The sequence below is a fragment of the Nannobrachium achirus genome (assembly GCF_963921795.1).
Source record: "Nannobrachium achirus genome assembly, chromosome: 22".
NCBI classification, from domain to species: Eukaryota; Metazoa; Chordata; class Actinopteri; order Myctophiformes; family Myctophidae; genus Nannobrachium; species Nannobrachium achirus.
In genome coordinates, this window is record NC_137829.1 from 31,213,469 (window position 1) to 31,236,581 (window position 23,113).

A 23,113-nucleotide genomic window follows, 5' to 3' on the forward strand; every position below is an offset into this window, starting at 1 on the left:
GCACACACACAGTCACTCACGCACACACTACAAAATCGGGTATTATTTTTGTAACAGTTTTCTACTGTTTTTTATTCCCCATATACAACGGTGTTAGTTTGCAACAATGAGCCTATAGAAAGTTTCTAGTTCTCAAATAAATAGACTTTGGTGTGCCATCAAAGCGGGATTTAAATTTGACTTCCCTTCTGACCGGAAGTGGCAAGGTGACCATGTGATTAGGTCACCATGTGATAATCAAATACCTTTTTTAAACATATTTTATTCCCCAAAGTCAAATACATTATTGTTTTAATATAGCTCTGTGTGTGTGTGTATATATAGGCTTATTTAAAAAAAAAAAAAGAAAAAGAAAAAAAAGAAGAAAAAAAAAAAAAAAAAAAACGTTTTTTTTTTTTTTGTTTTTTTCTCCCCACCACCAGGGGAGCTGCAGCTCCCTCAGCACCCCACTTCCAGCGCCCCTGAACACCGCAGATCAACAAGCTTGTAGATCTGCAGTTTTTGCTCTTTTTGAATTTGGTGAAAGTGGGGAAAGTGATTTCCATGCTTAACTAACTTTGTTGGGTACCTCTCTGCAGGGGACCCCCTGGAACCCACCTCAAAGACCCCTGGCTGGTCCCACACAAATGTAACCAAGTGGACCCTTAATGAACATTTTGTTCTTTCTCTGTGTTAAATTCAAACACTCAAGATTTGACAATGTAGGAAAAGTGCTTGCATGTGTGAGCCTACATTGTTAATAAATGCATTGTGATTATCTTGATTGTGAAATAAAAGGTTCCATTAATCATTTAAAAAAAAAGTCTCTATGCTTATGTGCAAGTATTGCGTTATCTGTATCCCTGGGTAATGGTGCTGCTACAGCGCACTGTTCCCTGCTCACAATAGCTGGTGTATATCTATTCATGTGGGCCTGGCCTGGACCTGAATCCAACGCATTCAGCTATTCTGAGCTTTAAAGCGAAACACATCCTCAGCGAATATCTCCCAGCGCGCTCATTTAATAAACTCCACAATGCTCTCACTCCATGAGTACTGTACACGGGCCAATACTGTATATACCGTACTGTATACATATCGTCACTGTCGGGCAGAAACCTTGTATCTCCAAGTTTCAAATGTGTACGTTCTTTCACAAGTAAAGCCCTGCTTCATCGTACAAGGCCGTCGCACAAAAGTAGTGAAAACAGCAGATCTACAAGCACGCACAAAAGTAGTGAAAACAGCAGATCTTTTGTAGATCTGCTGTTTTCACTAGTTTAAATCATTTTTAAAATGAAAAATGCTAAACGAACGGTTTTGGACATACAAGCTAGGTTTTCACACGACAACAACGATATATATATAGTCCACACAGCTAATCTAATACACTGCTTGAAACCTGCAAGACTTATACATTGGCCTATTATAGAGAGAGAGGAGTGGGGGGGAGAGGGGGGAGAATTGCAGCGCTCAGACAAATCCCTGAAGTCTACAATATGTTCCATGAGCAGTATGCAGGAACTCAAGAGCTTAGAGAAAGAACACCCTGGCTTGGAGGGCCTTTTCATGCTGTCCATGTTGAAATAGAACATTAACAGTTTTACTGCCAGCCCATTTCAGTGTTTTTTTACGACCACAAGAAAACGCTGTTTACACATCTATCCGTTCTGTCCATTCTTTTCAGTACCCTGGGTGACGCTAAATTCCACCATAGTTACACTCATACAACCATGCTAACAAATTGAGCAAATAGCTACTTTTGCGTCGGGCGCTCCACGCACGCGCTCCGTGCATGTGCTGGGTACCGGGTTGCCACCAGCTGCTCAGATCTTTTTTATCGGAATGAAAATCCGACTTACGGGTGAGGAGGAAAGTGTGTTTTATGTATAATGCATTCTAACCAGAATCACAACAACACAACACAGAATGGACCGTGCACTTCCGCGTTTTCGTTCAGTCACATGATCTGCCACTGGAGGCAATCAATCAATGTTTCGTATGAGTTGTTTTATAACAAAAATAGCCTATTCTCGTCAACCTTCGTCTGTGGGTTGGTTGCCTAATTAATAATTCTCGTCAATCTACCTCTGTGGCTTTGAAAGAGTTAATAGCCCCGTCTGTATAGATTCAGCATGACATATAAACACTTTTAAAGGACAACTTTGTTTTTTTACAACAAGGGTTCATATTTTAGTTTGTAATTAGAGAAAAGAAAATGTGTGTCAAAATGTTTTCAATTACTTCTTTCTATTGTTTTAGCGATTTTAGTATTTTGATTTCAGTGGGTGGGGGCATGCGTACAATTGACTAAATATGCCTTTTTAGACACAAGCCGTCAATTTCTTTGCTACTATTTACACCAGCCCCCTTAAGTCACATTTGCCCATGAAAGATTGTGGTGCATCTTGGGAATGAGCTAATTGTGTCTAAAAAGACCCTGCATGGGGGAATGCATGCAAATCTAAATGGTTAAATTCACTAAAATGATAGAAAGCAGTAAATGAAAACATTTTAACACTCATCTTTTCTTTTCTCTAATGACTATCTAAAATATGAACCATTGTTGTAAAAAAACAAAGTTGTCCTTTAAATATCTTACTGTATACAGTGAAAGGGTGTTCCCCAAGCGCCCGGCCACGGTAGACATGACCCTGCTCAAACTCTTGGGGAAAAACTATTTCACAAAAATACCAAAGTTGAAATTAAGCCCACAAAGACAGCCAGGAAAAAATGAAATTGCATTCCTTACAAGTGGAGCTTTGGGTGTTTTTGACATCGTAAAAAAAAAAAAGTGAAGATTACAAGTGAGAGCAATTTGCTCGGAACACAGGCCTGCAGATGAATGGCGCAGCACCAGCCGAGCCTCTTGGCTTTTATCCACTCTTCAACTTTCATTGCGTTGCTGTCAGGCAGAAACCTCTTATCTCCAATCTGCAAGCTTATACTGTAGATCAGGGGTCTTCAACAGGGGTTCCGGGACCCCTATAGGGGATCCTCAGAGTTACTACAGGGGGGGCCGCCAAATCCTTGTGTGATAGGATCATTATTTTAAACAACTTGAACCCTCGCATCCCTATACTCTGAGGAGAACTTTAGCCAAAAATTGCTGATCTACAGGCTCTCAACGCCTCGCAGCGCGAGGCGTTGAGAGAAAATACTGTAGGTTTGGTGTATAGGTAAAAAAGAGCAGACCAAGTACAGAGTGAAAGGTCAAGTTTGCTAAGTATCGACGATTTAAGATTTTAAGTGGTTAAGTGTCAAACAAGTCTATGAATCTATCTATAAAATCGATGAGAATCTCCAGTCACACATTTATACAATATGTAGAGGGGGTCCCTGCTTCATCTCTCTCTCAGATAAGGGGTCCTTGGCCTGAAAAGGTTGAAGACCCCTGCTGTACATAGTCTATTTTTGCTACTTTGGAACTTGAATCTGGAAAAGTAACAGGTTTTGGACATGAGGTTTTCACCCGACAGAGACTACTGGATTGATAGCTCTCTCCATTCAAGCCCATGGGAGAACTTTTCACTACGTAGTACAGGCTTGAAAAAGCATTAGATGGGAGGAGGAGAGGAGCAGGGACGGAAGAAGTACTCCATTGTTTAGGGCTGTATTCAAAACATTTACTTGAGTCAAAGCGCAAAAGTATTGGCATCAAAATATACTTTAAAGGTGATACACCATGAAATTTCACTTTTCCTATTTTAAAACCTTTTTTTGGGGTCCCACTAGCACCTTCCATCCTCACAAAGTCCCATTTCTGACCGTTGTGTCTTTCTCTGGTTTTGGGAAGGCGGAGGTTAAAAGCATCCCACGGGTTCTCAAAACAGGCTGTCTAGATGTGCTGCTGTCGCTGACGTCATCGACGGCCGTTTTTGAAGAAAAATTATTATTTATTTTTTTTATTTTTTTTTATTTTTTTTCAAAAAGATTTTTGGGGGGGGGGTGGCGCAGTTCAGGCCAAAGGTGGTACTGCAGCTGAAAATGCTCTGAGAGCCATTCAAAATGAGAGAGGCTCTCTATTCAGGAGTGGTAATTTAGCCTCAAACCTTTTGAAAAACGTTTTTGGGACATAAACAATATGACATAAATACTTTTTAAATGCATGGTGTATCACCTTTAAGAACCAAAGTAAAAGTACAAAGATATTTAAAATATTGTCAAACTTGGGCTCCTGCTGGCCTACCGGTCTAGGTGCATACCACACAGGCTCTGTTGCCTGACACCGTGTCGCAGGTTCGAGTCCCGATCCCGACGACCTTTGCTGGGTGTCGCTCTCCCATCTCTCTCACCATTTCCTGACAGTCTACTGTCCTATCATATCAATAAAGGCATAAAAGCCCCAAAAAATAATCTCAAAAACAAAACAAAAAAGTAAAACTTCTAAATGGCCGATCACAATGCTGCATCGAGAGCTTGTATACCGTGTAATTATGAACATAAAATTGCATGTATTTTGTGTAATAATAATCTAACGTAGTAACTAAAGCTGTCAAATAATGTAACTGTAGTGGAGTAAAAGAAAATGTTGCTTCTGAGAAGTGAAATAGTGAAGTAGAATGTTAAAGTAAAAATATAGCTGCAAGCAGCGATAAAGTGGCCAAGGCATAAAAAGCAGGAAAGCAAAAAGGCATCAAGGGAAAGCAAAGAAGACATCAAAGAAAAACTAGAAGCAGTGTTCTTCCGAACAGGACTCTGGCAGGTCAGGTAGGTTTTTCTTTGGCCTAGTGGTGACTCTATAATAGGCCAAAGTGAAAAGGGTGCCACGCGTTCTTGGGCCTTTCACGGCAATCGTACACTGCATGCGGGATTTGAGGCATTTTGTTCCAAAAATGTGTTTTGCTAAAGTTGACCCGCTGGTGGCGCTATAACAGGCCAATGTGAGAAGGGTGGCATCTGTTCCTTGGCCTAGTGGGAATGTGTGTGCAAAATCTCACACGCATAGCAGGCTACGTTCATGATTTGAGACATTTTGTTCAAAAAGGAGCAATCCTGCAAACCTTGGAATTCAATGTTAGCCAATTAGATAGAATATGATATCGGACAAATCCGTCATGATTACATCACTGTAGAGATACTGTGTACTGATTTGTGTGATTCTCTGATAAAATCTGAAGGAGTAATATGGAAGAATGTGTTTTCGGCCTTCTGGTGGCGCTATAAATGGCAGATGTGAAAAATGCAGGGCACAGGTTTTTCCTTGGCCTCTGGGAAGTGTGCATACAAAGTTTTACACTAATCGGGGGAGTTATAGGTAAAAGCACAAATTGACCTTTACACAACATGTATGCAAAATACTATATGCAACAGACATAAAACACTGTCATACTATTCACCCAGACAGTTTGATACTGTACATAGTAAGCCTTGCCGAGCCATGAAGACCATATGACTCGGCCGAGCCATGAGTCTCATAGGGCAGGAGCCTATCTCCTGTTTATGTAGCGTGAGGCAGCTTGATGTACAAGTACACCCCCTGGACATGACACTAGTATCTCACAGGGACTTACCCCCAAACCAACCCTTGGTGCTGAGTGCCAAGCAGGAGGCACTGGGTCCCATTTTTTAGAGTCTTTGGTATGACGAGACCCGGGTTTGAACCCGGATCTCCCAGTCTCAGGGCAGACACTCAAACCACTAGGCCACTGAGCTGTTACATGATATCATTGCAATCCTTGGACATCACAACATAGGTGTAAACATCACAGTTTGTATTATAATGCTTGGTTCAGGAGTTATGATGCAAACTACATTATTTAGTAATGGCGGATATTAAAATACACATCAAGGGGGGACATTTTTTGGGAAGGCTCCATATCAGACATTGTTCAAGGATCCAAACTGTAAAGTCTACCAAATGTCATGATTTTAGGCTTATATCAACCCCAAGCGGGATTCGATCCAACGTCCTTCTGCATGAAAGGTACATGCCCTGACCACTACACTAGACAGCCACAGGATCTGTTGACCATGTTTGTTAAAAAAAAAGAAAAAAAAAGTTCTGTGTAGGCTGAGTGCCTTGATTTTATTGATTTTTTTTTTCATACTTTGGAGGCTTGGGGTGAAATCGATCTGAGTAAATGTAATCTGAGTATTTCTGAAATTTTCGAGTGATCATATTTTCTTGTGCACGTGACCCCATATTGGAGGCTCGGTCTAGCCGCCTGTGCCCCATAGACATATGCACTCTGCTTAAAGGTCCATGAAACACAAAATCACTTTTTCTATAAATATATATTATATCAATGAGTCACTTGTGATGGGGGGCAATGATATATTGACATTTTGTTCAAAAAGGAGCAATCCTGCAAACCTTGGAATTCAATGTTAGCCAATTAGATAGAATATGATATCGGACAAATCCGTCATGATTACATCACTGTAGAGATACTGTGTACACATTTGTGTGATTATCGGATAAAATCTAAGGAGTAATATCAAAGAATGTGTTTTCGGCCTTCTGGTGGCGCTAAAAATGACAGAGATTCTGCCGATTTTACACTAATCGGCATAGTTATTGGTAAAAGCACAAATTGACCTCTACACAACATGTATGCAAAAGACTATATGCAACAGACATAAAATAGTTCCAAAGAACTCCTCAAGGTTTTAACTCAATATCTTTATTTTCCAACTTTTTCATTAGTTGTCTTTGTTGAAGAGTTGGTCATCAGGTTGTAAACCTTCAAAACAGAGGGTTAACAACCTAGCCATTTTCAGGCATGTCTTTTAAATCACAATGTTTTCAAATAATTCAAGTAGTAAATGTCTTCAAATAAAGTTTTTAAACATAAAGTATTGTGAAGTCTGAACCCAAACCAGCACACGGAAACAGTTCTCAAGGTGAAAACGCAATAAGCGTTGTTTTATTCAATGGGGCGTTCCCCTAAAACATGAAATAAAGTTCTTCCCAAAACCGGGGCTTTTAACTCAAAATATGCTTCTTTCCAGAACTTAACAAACAGGGGTTACATTCGAAACACATGTTTCACAGTATGCCGTTGCTTCCATTAACACATGCCATTTCTCTTCCAAGATTCAGATGCAGCTCCTAATTTGCCTACAATGGGAACAGATAGAACCACCATTAGCAATGTGGCAAAATACAGAGCAAATGTGCGACAGGAGAACATAGTGGAGTTTTGCTTACTGCTCGATGGAAGAGTCCCTTCGAGAGCCAGCTACACAGTGAAGCAGAGCTCGGTGGTTAAGAGCAAAAACATTTGGATTGCCTGACTCGGAGAAGCTGTGTTGCGGCCAGGTGCTGACAAATCAAACTGATTGCAACAAGCAGCCATCTTAGCTGCTGCATTCTGGGAAATGTAGTTTTTCTGAAAAACAAACAAAGCCATCAGTTAGATTCAGTTCACATGCAAAAAACAGGGCCTGGATATAAAAAAAAAGAAAAATCAACTAATCAGCCGATCTACAAGGTTAAAACAAAATAAAGTCAACAGATCTGCTGATTTGGAGGTTGTGATTTGCCATCCAATTTGCGTGATTTTAGGCCAAAATCTGTAGGAGCAGTGTTGAAAAATGTTTTGCAAGAATCGGCCTCATGGTGGCGCTGGAGGGCCATATGAGAAATCAGGCAGCCAAGGAGTGTGTGCAAAGTTTGGCATGGATAGTGGCAATGGTAGCGGAGATATGAATAGGGCAAAAGTATGATGTCACACGGACAGAGTGACAGCCGGTGGAGGTTTCGATAGTAACTGCGACCTAACAGTCGCAATAATACTCACATCTCATTAGTTAAATGCTTACATTAAAGAAAGAGATGAGGCCACACCCCAAACAATAGTGGACACAGGCAATCATCCACAACTAAACACTCCTGACAATATAAAACACATTCTCACTGTAAACCATAGAACCAAAATAACACAGTAAAACGGTAAAAGAGACCATACAAAATACAAGCAAACAGTCTTACCGGTTAACAGAGCAGCACACACAGCCTCCTCAACTCAGCAGTGTTTTGCTCAAACTGTTCAGATGGATTCAATCGGCCGACGCCCAACAAGCAACCATCTTAGCTGCTGCATTCTAGGAAATGTAGTTTTTTCTGAAAACCAAACAATTAGATTCAGTTCACAGGCAAAAAAACTAAAACAAAAAAAATCAACTAATCAGCCGATCTACAAGCTTAAAACAAAATAAAGTCGACAAATCTGCTTATCTACAAGCAATAATTACATTCCCGAAATTAATCTTTTTACATTCCAATCCCAAAACAAGAAAAAAACATTTCCGAGCCACATGTTCACTTACCAATTATCTTAGTCACGCAGCCTCAGTGTCAATATCAGAGTTGGTCAGGTGGATCTAAAAGCAATATAGTGTGGGTTAAATATAAATGGAGTAATGCTGTTAGAAATTGGAATAGTCTTGAAATGAAATGTGTACAAACCTGCAGCAGCTCCAATGAGGTTACTGAACAAACTGAAGGAAAGACTGGCTTTATACAGGGTATGGTGATTACGAATGCTCGGCAGCTGTGACTCAGGGACCGTGGTCAAAACATTGCATGTGAAAAATAAGAATATATTCCATTTGAAAAATAAAATAAAATGACTGTAATTCCCGCTGAACCGTGGGTTACAAGTGCACAGTGTACTAACCTACATTATTGCAAAGTGTGATTAAAATGTGACTTTGAATGTATGTTTTAGAGGCAGAAGAATAATTTGCCAGCAGCATCAACCATGCTTCCAAACACACTGAGCACGCACGCACGCACGCACGCACGCACGCACGCACGCACGCACGCACACACACACACACACACACACACACACACACACACACACACACACACACACACACACACACACACACACACACACACACACCTGCTTGTGCCTAACCATTCTGCATTAGAGGTGGGATTTATGGCTCTTTGAAGTGAGACAGTACCATCGATCTGGCTCACTAAAAAGAGCCGTTCAAAAGACTGGCTCATTTGGCTCCTTGTATATTCATATATTTTTAAGAAGAATTTGTTTAAACATGAATCCACAAGGTGGCACCACATTCCTCTGCTGACAGTTGGGATCACAATTTAGTATTTACCCTTTCATAAAATGTGTGTGTAAATTAAGCTACCTTGACTTTTGTTATTCATAAAACACCAAAAAAAACAAGCAGGCAACAATGAACTCGCTCCTCCACTTGTTCTCTCTCTCTCACTCACTCACTGTACTCAGTCAGTACTCAGTGGAGTAGCAAGGAGATGTTGAATTGGGGGGAGGGGGTCTCCCCCCCAAATGAACGGCTCTCTACTGCGCGAACCGGATCCCAACGTTCACTTCAAAGAGCCGTTCAAAAGATTTGATTCGTTCGCGAACGTCCCAGCTCTATTCTGCTTCTAGCCTAAGGCCCAGATCATGGGAAAACCCTACTCACGTCAGGGTGGGGGGTCCCCAGTTCAAATATGATTCTTTTTGGTTTCAGTGATATTTGGACTTACCCTCTACAGTAGTTCATCATGAAAATTTTACTTTGCATGTATGTTTTAGAGGCAGAAGAATAATTTGCATAAAACTTGCAATGTTGATTGAATTATTAAAAAAGCATGTTTCAATTTTTAAAAAATCCGATCTGACAGATCTTTAGATATTGGTCCAAAGTTCATGTAAAAAAAGTTCTGTGCACGTGACGCGAAAGTTCTGGAATAAAAGCGGGTTTAAGTGTTTTACAAACTGCTCAAAATGGCGGAAAATCTAAGGGCGGAGCTTACTTAACAAAGACACAGATGTCTTCCGCTTGAGTCAAGGCACGCGTGTAAGCAAGTTGCATGTCTTCAAACGAAACGAGGCATGACTTATGCCCCTTTAAAGTTTGAGTTTTCAAACGCTTCGTATAGCGCCCCCCTTTGGCCAATTGGAGTAAGATTGCTTTCAGTGATATTTGGACTAACCCTCTACATATTTGCCAAATGCCATGAACGTGTCACTTTGCATGTATGATTTAGAGGCAGAAGAATAATTTGCCTGAAACTGCATTATACAGTGAATTATTAAAAAATAATGTTTCGCTTTAAAAGAAATCCGGCCGCTGTGCGATGACCGCGTTGGTCCAAAGTTCATGTAAAAAAAGTTTCGCGCACGTTACGCGAAAATCCCAGGAGGAGATAGATTTTGACTGTTTTTCATATAATTCAAAATTGTGGGAGAAGTAAAGGTCAGAGGTCAAAAGTCAGAGCGTAAAAGTTGTTCGGCATGAGGAGACGCATAAGTGTATACAGGTTTCATTGCTGTACCTGAAACAGGGCATGAGCTACACCTCTTCAAAGTTGGCATTTTTCAAAGGCTTCCTACAGCGCCACCCTTTGGCCGATTGTTGTGAGCTTCGCGTTTTAGCCGTTTGGCATAGTCCTCTGCCATACTGCCGAGTTTCGTAAAAAGCGACTGCACGGTCTAGCCGCTAGAGAAAAAGTGGCGGAAGAATAATAATAATAATAGTAATGATGAAGTCCAATAACAATGAGTGGCCTTTTGCCACTTCGTGGCCTTGGCCACTAATAAAAGTACCTCGACATCGAGACACAGTGCTTGAGTAAAATATACTTGAGCAGAGGGAAGCCAGCCTATAGCTATTGATTACATCCAGATGCGCATGTGTAGCCAATGTTGGGAGTATGAGTGCTTTTCCTTCAGCTCCACAAAACACTTTCATGGTTGTGGGAGAATGTGTGTCCAGGGGCGTCACAAGGGATAGGAAAGTGGGACTGAGTTACTGGGGCCCAAGGTGGAGGGGCCCTAATAACTTTATCTATTGAAAAATAGCAGATATACAAACTCACAGCGCGGCACCGAGTGCCGCGCTGCGAGCTTGTAGATCTGCTATTTTTGAAAAGTTGTGAAAATGTGTGAAAATCTTTGAATATATATGTATTTTTTTAAGCGAACATTTCTAACTCAAATTTTGCTTCTGGGGGGGGTCCCTGGAACTAAATATTTTGAGATCGGGGTCCGTGGCCAAATACATATCATCTTGGGCAGACCTGGGCATTGTGCGGCCCGGGGGCCGTATGCGGCCCTTTGGTTCACTCTGACGGCCCTTGTAGGGTATAATGGCAAATTACAAAATAAACACTAAAGCTGCATTTCTTTTATTTTGAAGTTTTTTATTCACGTATATGGACGCAATGCGTACATCAGCACGTGTGCCTAATCATTGGATGTTGTCTCAATAACAAGCAGGTGGTCAGACTGGTCACACGTCAAGACGACCTGCCTTACCATAGCCATCAATAATGGCTAAAAAAAGAAAAGTCGATGCTGAATGCCGGGTTTTCAACAAAAAGTATTTATTTACTGAAGTCGGAGGTAAAGCTGACGTGTGTTTAGTTTGCAGGGAGCACATCTTGCGGGGAGCACTGCCTTTTGGCCCGGCCCTCCACAATATTTTCTGTTGTTCATGTGGCCCCATGGAAAATATAATTGCCCACCCCTGATCTTGGGGGTCCTTGACATAGGTTTCTTGCACACATTTTCCTGATTTTTCAAAAATAGCAGATCTACAAGCTCGCAGTGCGGCACTCGGTGCCGCGCTGTGAGCTTGTATATCTGCTATTTTTCAATAGTTAACATTCATGGGGGGCCCGCAGTGAATCCTTGTACCCGGGGCCCAGCATTTGGTGTGACGCCCCTGTGTGTGTCTGTCTGTTCTCAGTCACACACATTGTCAACTTTACTGCTGCCGCCACGTTACTTTGAGATGGTGCTTCCCAAACTGCCCCCCCCCCCCCCCTTTGGAACCCCGCCACCCCTTTTTACATGTGACCAAAGCTGAGAACCCCCGTGCATGCGTGCATGTTTTTGAGTCATGTTAACCATTTAAGCCCTAGTTGCGACCGCCAGGTCGTAGTTACTATCAAAACCTCCACCGGCTGTCTGCCTGTCAGTCACGTCACATCACTACACGTCACACTTTTCCCCTATACTCATATCTCCGCCACCGTTGCCCCTATCCATGCCAAACTTTGCACACACACACTCCTTGGCTGCCAAACCACAACCTCCACCCCTCATTTCTCACATGGCCCTCTTCTAGCACCACCATGAGGCCGATTCTTGCAAAACACATTTTTGGACACTGCTCCTACAGGTTTTGCCCCAAAATCACGCAAAGCAGTACATGTGACCTGACGGTCGCTTATCTCCCCAGTCTTACTGCTATTTCTTGTACGACAAATAGATAATAATAGATGATCTACAAGCTCATGACGCATCACATAGCTAAGCGTTGAGAGCTTGTAGATTGGCCATTTTAATTTTTTTTCTTGGTGAAACTTTAAAATGTTGCAAACTTTTGTAGGACCGATATCACTTTTAAAACGTACAGGCAGACAAAAATGTGAATGAAAGTTAAGATTTTGTTAAAATTGGGGACTAGTTCCAAACAGCCCTCTGTGATCTTTGGTGACTCTCCAAGCGGGTCTCGGACCAAAACACTGCTTTGAGGCACCCTACACCTGTGTGTGTGTGCGTGAGTGCATGGTATGTATCATTATGTAGACCATGGGTCTTTAACAGGGGGTCCGGGACCCCTAGGGGGTCCTCAGAGTTACTACAGAGAGTCTTCCAAATCTTTGAGTGATAGAAACGTTTTTTATATTAACCACTAGAACCCTAGCGTCCATATTCTGAGAACTTTAGCCAAATCTAGCAGATCCACAACGCCTTGCGTGAGGCGTTGTGAGCTTGTGGATCGTCTATTTTTGGTAAAGAGTTTTTTTGTAGAGGGGAAAAAGAGCAGACTAAGTACAGAGTGAAAGGTCAAGTTTATGAAGTATTGACGGTTCAAGTGGTTAAATATCTGAAAACACAAATTGACATGAATCCAAAATACACTGGTGATTGTGCTGTTAAACGATGAAAACTATATGCATATGGAATCTATGAAAAGGTTGTGGGGGTCCCTGCTTCATCTCTTTCTCAACTAAGGGGTCCTTGACCTGAAAACCTTTGAAGACCCCTAATGTAGACTTTTCCTTCTGCTGGGAGAGGGGGGATTATTATTTTTAATAATTCCTTATTCTATTTAATTTTTCCATTTTCCCAAAGAATTATTACAAATAATTAAAAGAGTTATTGAAAAAACACGGCCGGCTCACATATTAGGAGGGTAGTATGAGTCACCAGAAAAAGTAATGGGTGTTTTTAATGAATCTATCATGATTAAAATGGAGTTTGAAGTTACAATTGGTGTGCATGGGGAGAGGCCCTGGGCCTGGAGGGCCTGATAACATTTACCTCAAATATCAAAATTTTGAATGAAGCAAATTGAAAACTGTCCAGGGTGTTCATAAAAAACTGATTTGACGATAAAATGACCCAAAGTTTTTTTTGAAAGTGGAATATCCCTTTAAGTTTACATTCATCTTATGTTATGTATTTTATGCGGGGTTGGCTGTGCAATGAATGATGAGAGCAATCAATGGAACAGTTTTTGTATTTGCTGGGCCCACGTGTGCGCACATTTGTGCACGAGTGTATGCGCGTGGTGTGTGTGGGTGTGTGTGTGTGTGTGTGTGTGTGTGTGTGTGTGTGTGTGTGTGTGTGTGTGTGTGTGTGTGTGTGTGCGTGCGTGAATATAGTAGAATTTTAGAAGTAGACATGGAGAGACATTTAGAGGTTAGCTTTAAGGGATATGATAAGAGTTATGCCTGATTTACACTAAAGGCCTTTTATAGAGACGGTGTTTCTTCGTCTGATGCATGACTAAAACGCATGGGATTTGGTGTGCAATTTGTGCGTATTCCGAAAAAAAAAAAAACCTTGTCAGAATGTCAAGGTTTCCCTGGCTCGGCTTGTACAGTACAGTCTTCCATCACTGAGGCAATTCGATACGCATCTCGATACACTGCCAGCGATACGATATATTTGCGATACATTGAAATCTTGCCGATACGATGCATTACGATTCACGTCTGATCCCGATACGAATGATTTAGTTTTACCCAATGCGATTCTATTAAAAAAAATAAAAAAATAAGAAGATGCAATTTTATAAGGGCTTCCGTCCACGTTCAATACAAAACGCGAAATAGTGATGGTGCTTTCAAGACGCCTCGGAAAAACAGGATAGAATGAAATACTACATGAAAAAAACTATTTTACCAATCCAGACAGCGAACAATACATCACGATTTCAGCCATCATGCGCATGTTGGTGATTGGATGAATGGTTTTTGAATATGCATTAACGCATCACTGTCTGAGTAAATTAGATACTCCATCCCTTCAGTGCATGCTCCAGCATGGAGACACGCGCTATTTGGGTCATACTTTGGCCAAATGAAGGAGTTGTGCTTGTGCATATGGCTGGAATCAGAAACATTTATGGAGTGATTTTTAAAGGTTCTACACCATGCATTTAAAAATAATTTATATAACATTGTTTGTGTCCCAAAAACGTTTTTCAAAAGGTTTGAGGCTAAATTACCACTCAGAGCCCCTGTCATTTCTGCCTGGCTTTCAGAGCATTTTCAGCTGCAGTACCGCCTTGTCCTGAGTGGGAGGAATGCGCTATTGAGACAATTTTGGCCCCACACTCCTCCCCACCTCCTGCTCAGCAGGCCTGCCCACCCACAGATGTAAAAAGCTAGATACCTCCCTCCGGTGGGGGGGGGGGGGGGGGGGGGGGGGGGGGGTTGGTCAAAGAGAGCTGGCAAGCCTCCCAATAACTCTATGCAAGCCTCCAGAATTCTGAGGTGGGGCTCTTGGGAATTCTGAAGGACGCTTCCTTGTGCGTCACAGAATGGGAAGCTCGGTAGGCCAATCAGATGCAGGACTGGCAGGACTCCCTCTTTCCCATTGGAGGGGGCAGAGTGCCTTCCGCAGTTCCACAGTTACGCACTTCCGCCAGCGGTGTTTGACCAGTCGCGCCAATGAACTGCAGCGGCGGAGGAGGTATCTAGCTTTTTATATCTGTGTGCCCACCCCTCCCCAACCCTCTCCCAGCTCCTCCTGCCTCCTTCTCAGGCCTGCCCACCTCTCGCCAACCCCCACTCAGCACAGCAGTAGCAGTAGGTCCCGATTGTGATATCACAATCTGACCTAAACAATCTGAGACCTGCTTACATAGATCTGCCCATAAACTGAGAAAGACACAATGGTCAGAAATAAGACTTTGTGAGGATAGAACGTGCTGGTGGGACACCCAAAAAAAAAATACATACAAATTGGAAAAATGAAAATTCATGGTGTAGTCCCTTTAAACATTCTGGTCCTTTTTTTTAATGGACTGTCTGCAAAGGCATTTTATTTTTGCACCAAAAATAACAGATCTACAAGCTCACAATGTGTCTGTGTATGCGTACGCGTGTGTATGACTCTGTGGCCAGCCTTCCAGAACTCAGTGGTTTCAGTGGCTACACCAAACGGCAGGAGTCTGACATATAAAATTTAAATGGCGGAGGTTTTTCCATATCCGTTATAATTCCATAAATATGTATGATATAAAATATTCTCATGAATTTTAATATGCCCCTAATTTCTCTCTATCCTCGGTGGCTGAGCTGTCATAATGGTAATTGCAGCTCAATAGCGTGGGCATGTGCACGGCGCGCACGTGCCCACACAAAAGTCATGCAGAGAAACGCATTTGTGTCCTTGTATTTTAGTCTCTATCACATGCACACACATGCATGCGCGCGCACATGCACGGCACACACACAGAGCACAGCACAGCACAGCACAGCACAGAACACACACACACACACACACACACACACACACACACACACACACACACACACACACACACACACACAGAGAGTTAACAACCCCATTAGCGTCAGCAGTGGGACAGATATGAAATCAGGCCATTAAAAAGAAGACCAAAGCTTCCTCTCGTATTGTCCTTATCCTCATTCAACCCCTCTTTCTCTCTCTCTCTCTCTCTCTCTCTCTCTCTCTCCTCTCTCTCTCTCTCTCTCTCCCCCTCTCTCTCTCCCTCTCTCTCTCTCTCGCTCTGTCAGTCTCTCTGTCTGAATCCCACTCTATCTCAGTTGCTCTGTCTGTCGCTCTGTTTCTCTCTTTCTCTCTCCCTCCCATTTCTCAGTGTCTAGAACAGCAGTGCTACAGTGTCTCAGATGGTTTCATTGGGAGCATATAAACTGAATATAATCTGACAGGCTGAGACAACAATGGCAGATATAGTGAGATGTAGTCTAATGGCAGGGTGAGACAACGATGGCAGACATAGTGAGATGTAGTCTAATGGCTGCATGCGTGTCCTGTGCTCCAAAAATGTGTCCTTTGTTCATAGTTCTACTGGACGTACTGTAGGGGTGTCACACTCCACAAATAACAGCCAATCACAGGAAGGAAAACAGCAGTATCCATGGATACGCCACGGACATCACTTTGCCTGCGAGGAACTAGTCCAGTTATGAGTGATAATGAAGAACTAGTCCAGTTTATAGTGCATTTGTGGCCACAGCTCGATCCTTTAAGTGCCCTCCTACTGCCCCTGTATAAATGCCCTGCCACACCTCCACCTCTTCATTGTGTACTTCCGTATTGAACGAGGTGGGTGGCCTTTGTTATAATATTGGAGTTGCATATTACTTAGTGCTTGTTTAACTTTGTTTAGAAAGGAGTCCATGATGCACTAAAGCCATAAACTTAGAGATGTGTGTTTTCATGTTGTTGTCAGGTATGTTGCGTTTTATGTATTCTGTATTTCATTCACCAGCGTCGGCAGGTCACCAGGTTAACATTCACCCGCGCTGAACAAATGGAACGTCAAAACAAAAGTTATGTCGAAATATCGACACACTCCCAGATCCTGTAAGGACATCCTGCAGCATGAAAACATCAAGCCTCTTCCCTCTCTTGTTCTGAACATGTCTTTATACAACACACTATACTGAACATATCTTATACTGAACATATCTTATACTGAACATATCTTATACTGAACATATCTTATATTGTAACATATATTATACTGAACATATCTTATACTGTAACATATCTTATACTGTAACATATCTTATACTGTAACATATCTTACACTGAACATATATTATATTGTAACATATCTTATACTGAACATATTTGAACATATACTGAATATATCTTATACTGTAACATATCTTATGCTGAACATATCTTTCTGCAGTGTAAACACACTATACCGCCTCCTTCTTTCTGTTGTTTCTTTCTGAATATACTGACTCCTTTCTGAAGTTTATACAGACAATCCATGCTACTGACTCCCTTCTTTCTTTTATTTGTGTGTTTATTTTTTAGGGTTTCTGTGTGTTTCTTTTTCAATTTATGGGGGATCCTTGGCGCGTAGAGGTTTGAGAACCACTGCTTTCAATGAGCTGTGAAAGACAGAAGGAGCACGGAGCGACGGAGGCTTACCTGAGACCATGGGCTGCCCGTTCATGCCCATGGGTAGGATGCCCAGGTTGTTCATGGCAGTAGCCCAGGCCCCATGCTCTGTGACGGGAACACTGAGGTGCCTCTGCTCCGCGCCCAGGCTACCAACACCATCCGCTGCTGCACAGCACAGGACAGAGAGCAAAGACATACTCACACACTGTAGCAATCAGCTATGTTGGAGGCATGTACGGGTGTGCCATTTCAACTCTTTGGTATTTACTGCTCTTTTACTGAACATTTCCTGGAAATTCTTTTTTTTCCCCCACAGGTTTCTTTCCCTGTTTTGTCTTTCAAATTTGTATTGAGAATGGGGCGTATCTTTGCAGAAACTCGCAAATGGCAAGAAACCACTCCATATCTATTGAAAAGAAGAATCCTCCTTCATTCCGATTTAAACTTTGAAGTCAAAGAAGGTCATAAAAATAGCAAAAATAGCTGATCTACGAGCTCAATGTTCTGACAATCCCCTGAAAATCTACTGTCTTGCCAATGACAGGATGTGTGAAGTTTTCCAATGTCACATCTGTATGCTGGTGGATTGTATAACAATTTTAGAGAAAAGAGTGGAGTCATGGAGATTATGTTGAATATCACGAGTTTCATTACATACTTTTTATAGAAAGATGCAATGTGTTTGAGTTTTAGAAAGCATTTAACATGAATTGTTTTTGACATGGGTTCAATGTTGGTTTCACTTCAAATCCTCAATGAACAAAAAGCAATCTATGGCATATTTTCCTTAAAATAGCAGCTATACAAGCTCACAATGCGTCGCATCGCAACACATGTGAGCTTGTACATCGTCTATTTTCAAATAGCCAAGTATAGTAACAGATTTCGATGCTATATTGACTAACTTAGCAGGGCACCCCTTGGAACCTCCTCAACCTGGCCTGTACTGCCGGCCACCACAGGTCTTCTAAATGGTTCACCTGTGGGTCGGGACCCCCAAATTATTTTGGGGGGTCCCCAGATGATTAACTTAATGTGCAACAGTAAACAAACCAACATAAGTGTAAAGAGGGTATCTGCACATTTCTAAAGTGACAATTTAAGGACGTTTTAATACCTCTAAGCTGACAAATTAAACATTGGCCAAATTGTCAAATATTAGAGGCTGAAATTGTGAAAATAGCTCAACGGCTCGCGCTGCGGGGCATTGTGAGCATGTAGATCGGCTATTTTCACAATAGAACCGTGTTATACAAAATGTTATGCCTCAACTCTTAGTGCTCGTCAGGGTGGGGGGTCCCCAGTTAAAATGTGATTATTTTGGGGGTCGCGGCCTGAAAAGGTTGAGGACCACTGGTCTAAATGAACTGTGCTGTACGCACTGCTGGCCATCACAGGTCCTGGCGTTCTCCTCTCCTCTCCTCTCCTCTCATCAGAGCCTTGCTTCTCCTGGACGACAGAAGGATGTAGGGATGAGGAGGCTAAGGGATGGAGGGAAGAGGAGACAGAAGGATGGAGGGATGAGCAGACAGAGGGATGGAGTCATCCAGTAAAGGACAGCAAGCTGGCCACTCCACCTGGAGGAGAGAGAGACAGGACAGCTTATGTTACAATACAGTTTACAGTTCACAGTTTTAGGCCATGGGTCTTCAACTGGGGACCCTAACCCTAACCCTAACCCTAGGGGGTCCTCAGAGTTACTACAGGGGGTCCTCCAAATCTTTGTGTGAGTGGTTCACACAGTATTACAGTACACGCACGCACGCATGCACACACGCACGCACGCACACACGCACGCACGCACGCACGCACGCACGCACGCACGCACGCACGCACGCACGCACGCACGCACGCACGCACAGTCTGACTCATCTAAACTGACACTCAGCTCTCAGCCTGAGGCTCTGATCTTAAAAAACACACACAAGCTAGTACTCTACAAGCAAACTCCTAAAACACGCACGCGCGCACGCACGCACGCACGCACGCACGCACGCACGCACGCACGCACGCACGCACACACACACACACACACACACACACACACACACACACACACACACACACACACACACACACACACACACACACACACACACACAAACACACACACACACACACACACACACACACACACACACACACGTCATCGTCCTGATGGGTGCCAGCTGAAGCTGCTACTCTGCCTGCCACTCATGTCCATAAACATCTTGTGGGTATTGTCAGAGTCTCACCTCTCACCCTCATTACCAGCCTCCAAACGCTCCCACATGCAACCGCTCTAATCACACTACGTGAGGGCTGGGGACAACTCCTCCATTAATCTTATTCACCTTATTCCTGGCCCTTTCCAGAGCTGTGTCTCAAGTCCTTAAAGAGGCGGTGCCATAGTTTTGTACTTTTTCAGGTGTCTAGGAGGTTGACAGTATTTCATTAGACCCCCTGGTGTTGTTGTTATGAGCAATTATGTATTCCCTTTGAATTTGGGGTTTCTTCCTGGAGGCTGACACCTTGTGGGTCAAATGTGCCAATCCAAAAACACAGATAAAATGCCATCATATAATCATCCCCTCCCCTTTTACCATTCACCCAACACACATGGGTGTGGTTAACTTCAACCCACCCACCATGACAACCTGGCATACTTAATGAACTGGTGGGTGTGGCCACATAAAACATAATTTTAACTCTTTCTGTACACTTGCTTGGAAAAGAAATCTTCCTTCTAGTATAATCATAATACCTGATATGTACGTACGTACATACATACATACATACATACATACATACATACATACATACATACCGTACATACTGTACATACCGTACGTACATACATACATACAAATACAGTTTGGCGGTCTTTAGAAACATTGGCCCATACAGTGTGTTGTTTGAACGTGACGAATCTCAGCTTACCATAACCGCACAGAACAGCTTGCCTGGCTTCAAAGCACATTGAGATCACTTAGTGGTCAGTGATAAGCAGGCTATGCACGTCTCTCTCTCTGTCTCTTTCTCTCTCCATCTGTCTCTCCATCTCTCCCCCCCCCCTCTCTCTCTCTGTCCGTCAGCCCATTTTGCTCTGCAGTAATCAACATTAATTCAAATGTGACATTAGGAAATCAACTTAGCCGCGCGACACCAGTCCCTGCTTAATTGAGACACAATGATATCAATACATTTTCATTAAGGCCCTTCCCAAGCACTTCATCAAGCTTTTTAAAAACACAAAAACAAGTGCCAAAAACAATATTTTTCAGAAAGTGGTCTGATTTAAATGTATTTATAATTTCTGCCTGGATATTCTCTGGGGGAAGGGCGATGTGGACACAACTAGCAGGCATTAATTAACATATTTATCAAAGCCTATAGAGCTTGTAGCGGATTGGCTTCAGAGCAGAGGTTCTCAACACGTGGTCCAAGGCCCGCTGGTGGGTCCTGAGGATATATCTTTTTTAATCGTAACTGGTAAAAATAAACCTAGCCTAGCCTTACCCTCCCCCTGACCCTTCTATTGTAAATATTGTTTTACATCTGCTTTCACCATGGCAAGCCATTGCAGAAGTTTCTCAGAGAAATGCTTGTTCTTGCGTAAATAATGTATTTAATTTTAGACATTCTCAGACGAGAACATCATGGCATGTGTTAATGACAAATCTAGCTAATCAATATATATCTCCATATATGGGGGCTATATATATTTTTTTTTTATGTGTGACAATTTGTGCAAGTCTTTGAATATTTGTACCCGATTCTATAAATGTCTTCTAAATCCTTCTTCTAAATCAGTGGTTCTCAAACTTTTTCATGTCAACAACCCCCAAAATTACTCAATGTGTCGTCCTTACATGGTCACAAAAGGGAACATGCCCATATATGGGCATATACTGATGACATCAGGGACCTCCATTTATGGGCACAAAAGGGACAAGGACTGACAGATACAGAGATCTCCATATATGGTCATATCAGTCAGATTGGTGGCGAGAACCTGTAGTTAAACAACAACGTCAGCAAGGTGAAGAAGACGACTGCCAATAGTTTCATGGCCTCCCCTAAGTAACAAGTAATCTTGTGAAATAAAATGTCGCCAACCAATCATCAAGGACGATGATACACAAAAGAAGAAGAACAAAATTCTAATCACAATTTAAAATCCCCCCAAAATCAATATTATAGTAGGCTAGTATAGTTATAGTTATAGACAGGTTTCTTGTTTACAAACATTGAGACTAATTGCACAGGTGACTGTATCATGTAATCAATTCACCCTTTGTCAAGTCCCACCCATTGTCCGGCCCCCCTTCACACCTATTGGTTGATGTGTCTTGGTGGGACATTCGGTGGGACACTCCATCCACTACCATTTTAATTCAGTTGCTTCATATTGTTATTCTGAGTGTTCAATTCTAATTTCAAACTTGGTTTCAGTAAAATGGAGCTGCTCATTGGCAGTATAGTGACTCAGCATGTTTTTAAATGTTTTTATTTCTCCACAAATTATGTTTTAGCAAATTCATCATAAAAAAGGCGGAACCAGGGAGGGACAAGGCCGATATAGCCTGCTGGTTGGTCAGTCAGGGACCAACCAGAAGGCTAACAAAGGGTGAATTCCGTCCAATCCCCAAACCTGTTGTTTTGGGGAGCGCTGGTTTCATTGGCTAATTTTGGTACCGAACCTGCACACGCATCTACTTCTTATCAGTGTAACGTGGACCAGAAACCCGTCTATAGACTACATTTACAGTTATTTTAGTGTTGCAAAAAGGTACAAAAACACACATAGAAACTAAATACAGTATAGAAGAGTGGGTGTCATCCTCATCCTCTGCACGCACACTGTAAACTCCATTAATTTCCAATTAGAGAATAGTTGCAACAAAGGCTTATGACAAAGGTGAGTGAGTGAGTGAAAGAGAGAGAGAGAGAGAGAGAGAGAGAGAGAGAGAGAGAGAGAGAAGGAGGCTGCAGATATGTTTTTTTCCGCAAACAAATTGCAACAAAAGGTTTCTCAGTTGTTTCTTGTAGCATCAGGTGTACTTAATGATATGTCAAAGGTCTACCAAAGTCTGACCTCTAAAAATGTCAAATGTTCAAGATGGCCACCGCCAGTTCCATAAAATAACTTTACTCCTTAGAGAGAGAGAGAGAGAGACTCCAACCGTGGCCTTTTAGCTGCACCGCAACCAATATTCAATTGTCACTCTTCAAATTACACCAGAAGCCTCTTGTTCAGTTGATTGCATCTGCGGCGCACATTCCAAAAAGGCTTTCCTCGCTCGCACAAAGAGCCTGGAGATGCCATCGATTCCGCGCAGACGCGATGCAACGACCGGGTACCCGCTAATAAGCCTGAGTTGTACTTCGGTGTGTGAAAATAGTGGACCTACAAGCTCACTGTGCGTCGTGTCCGCTTGTACGTCCGCTATTCTCGGCCGTTGTTGTGGTGCGCGACAGGGCATAAATTAGGCTCTATAGTCGTATCTCTGTCGTCTGCTTGTCCCTGTTCTTCTCGGCGAGGACGAGAGGAGGCCATTACGGCTCCGGCAGTGCCGAGCGCAGCTTGAGCGGCTGCTGTTGACATCCCTTATCTGGGTATGATCATACATTTAATGGGCCAGAGCCTGGCAGTTACACCTGGAATACACACAAGACACACAAACAACCCCAAGCTGTGTGTGTGTGTGTGTGTGTGTGTGTGTGTGTGTGTGTGTGTGTGTGTGTGTGTGTGTGTGTGTGTGTGTGTGTCTATATCTCCCCATCAAACAGCT

At 42.5% G+C, this 23,113-nt stretch overlaps 1 protein-coding gene across 1 annotated transcript in view; it reads right to left on the bottom strand.

Moving 5' to 3' along the window:
- The window catches only part of enox1 (ecto-NOX disulfide-thiol exchanger 1), a gene marked incomplete at both ends in the record, with an annotated part of 69,961 nt that extends 50,375 nt beyond the window's left edge, over positions 1-19,586 (bottom strand). Inside the window, 3 exons of the mRNA XM_080752846.1 lie at positions 17,367-17,504; positions 18,722-18,820; positions 19,574-19,586. Of these exons, the coding sequence (XP_080608972.1) occupies positions 17,367-17,504; positions 18,722-18,820; positions 19,574-19,586 (250 nt within the window). The remainder of the gene's footprint in view (positions 1-17,366; positions 17,505-18,721; positions 18,821-19,573) is intronic.
- Positions 19,587-23,113: the final 3,527 nt, after the last annotated feature.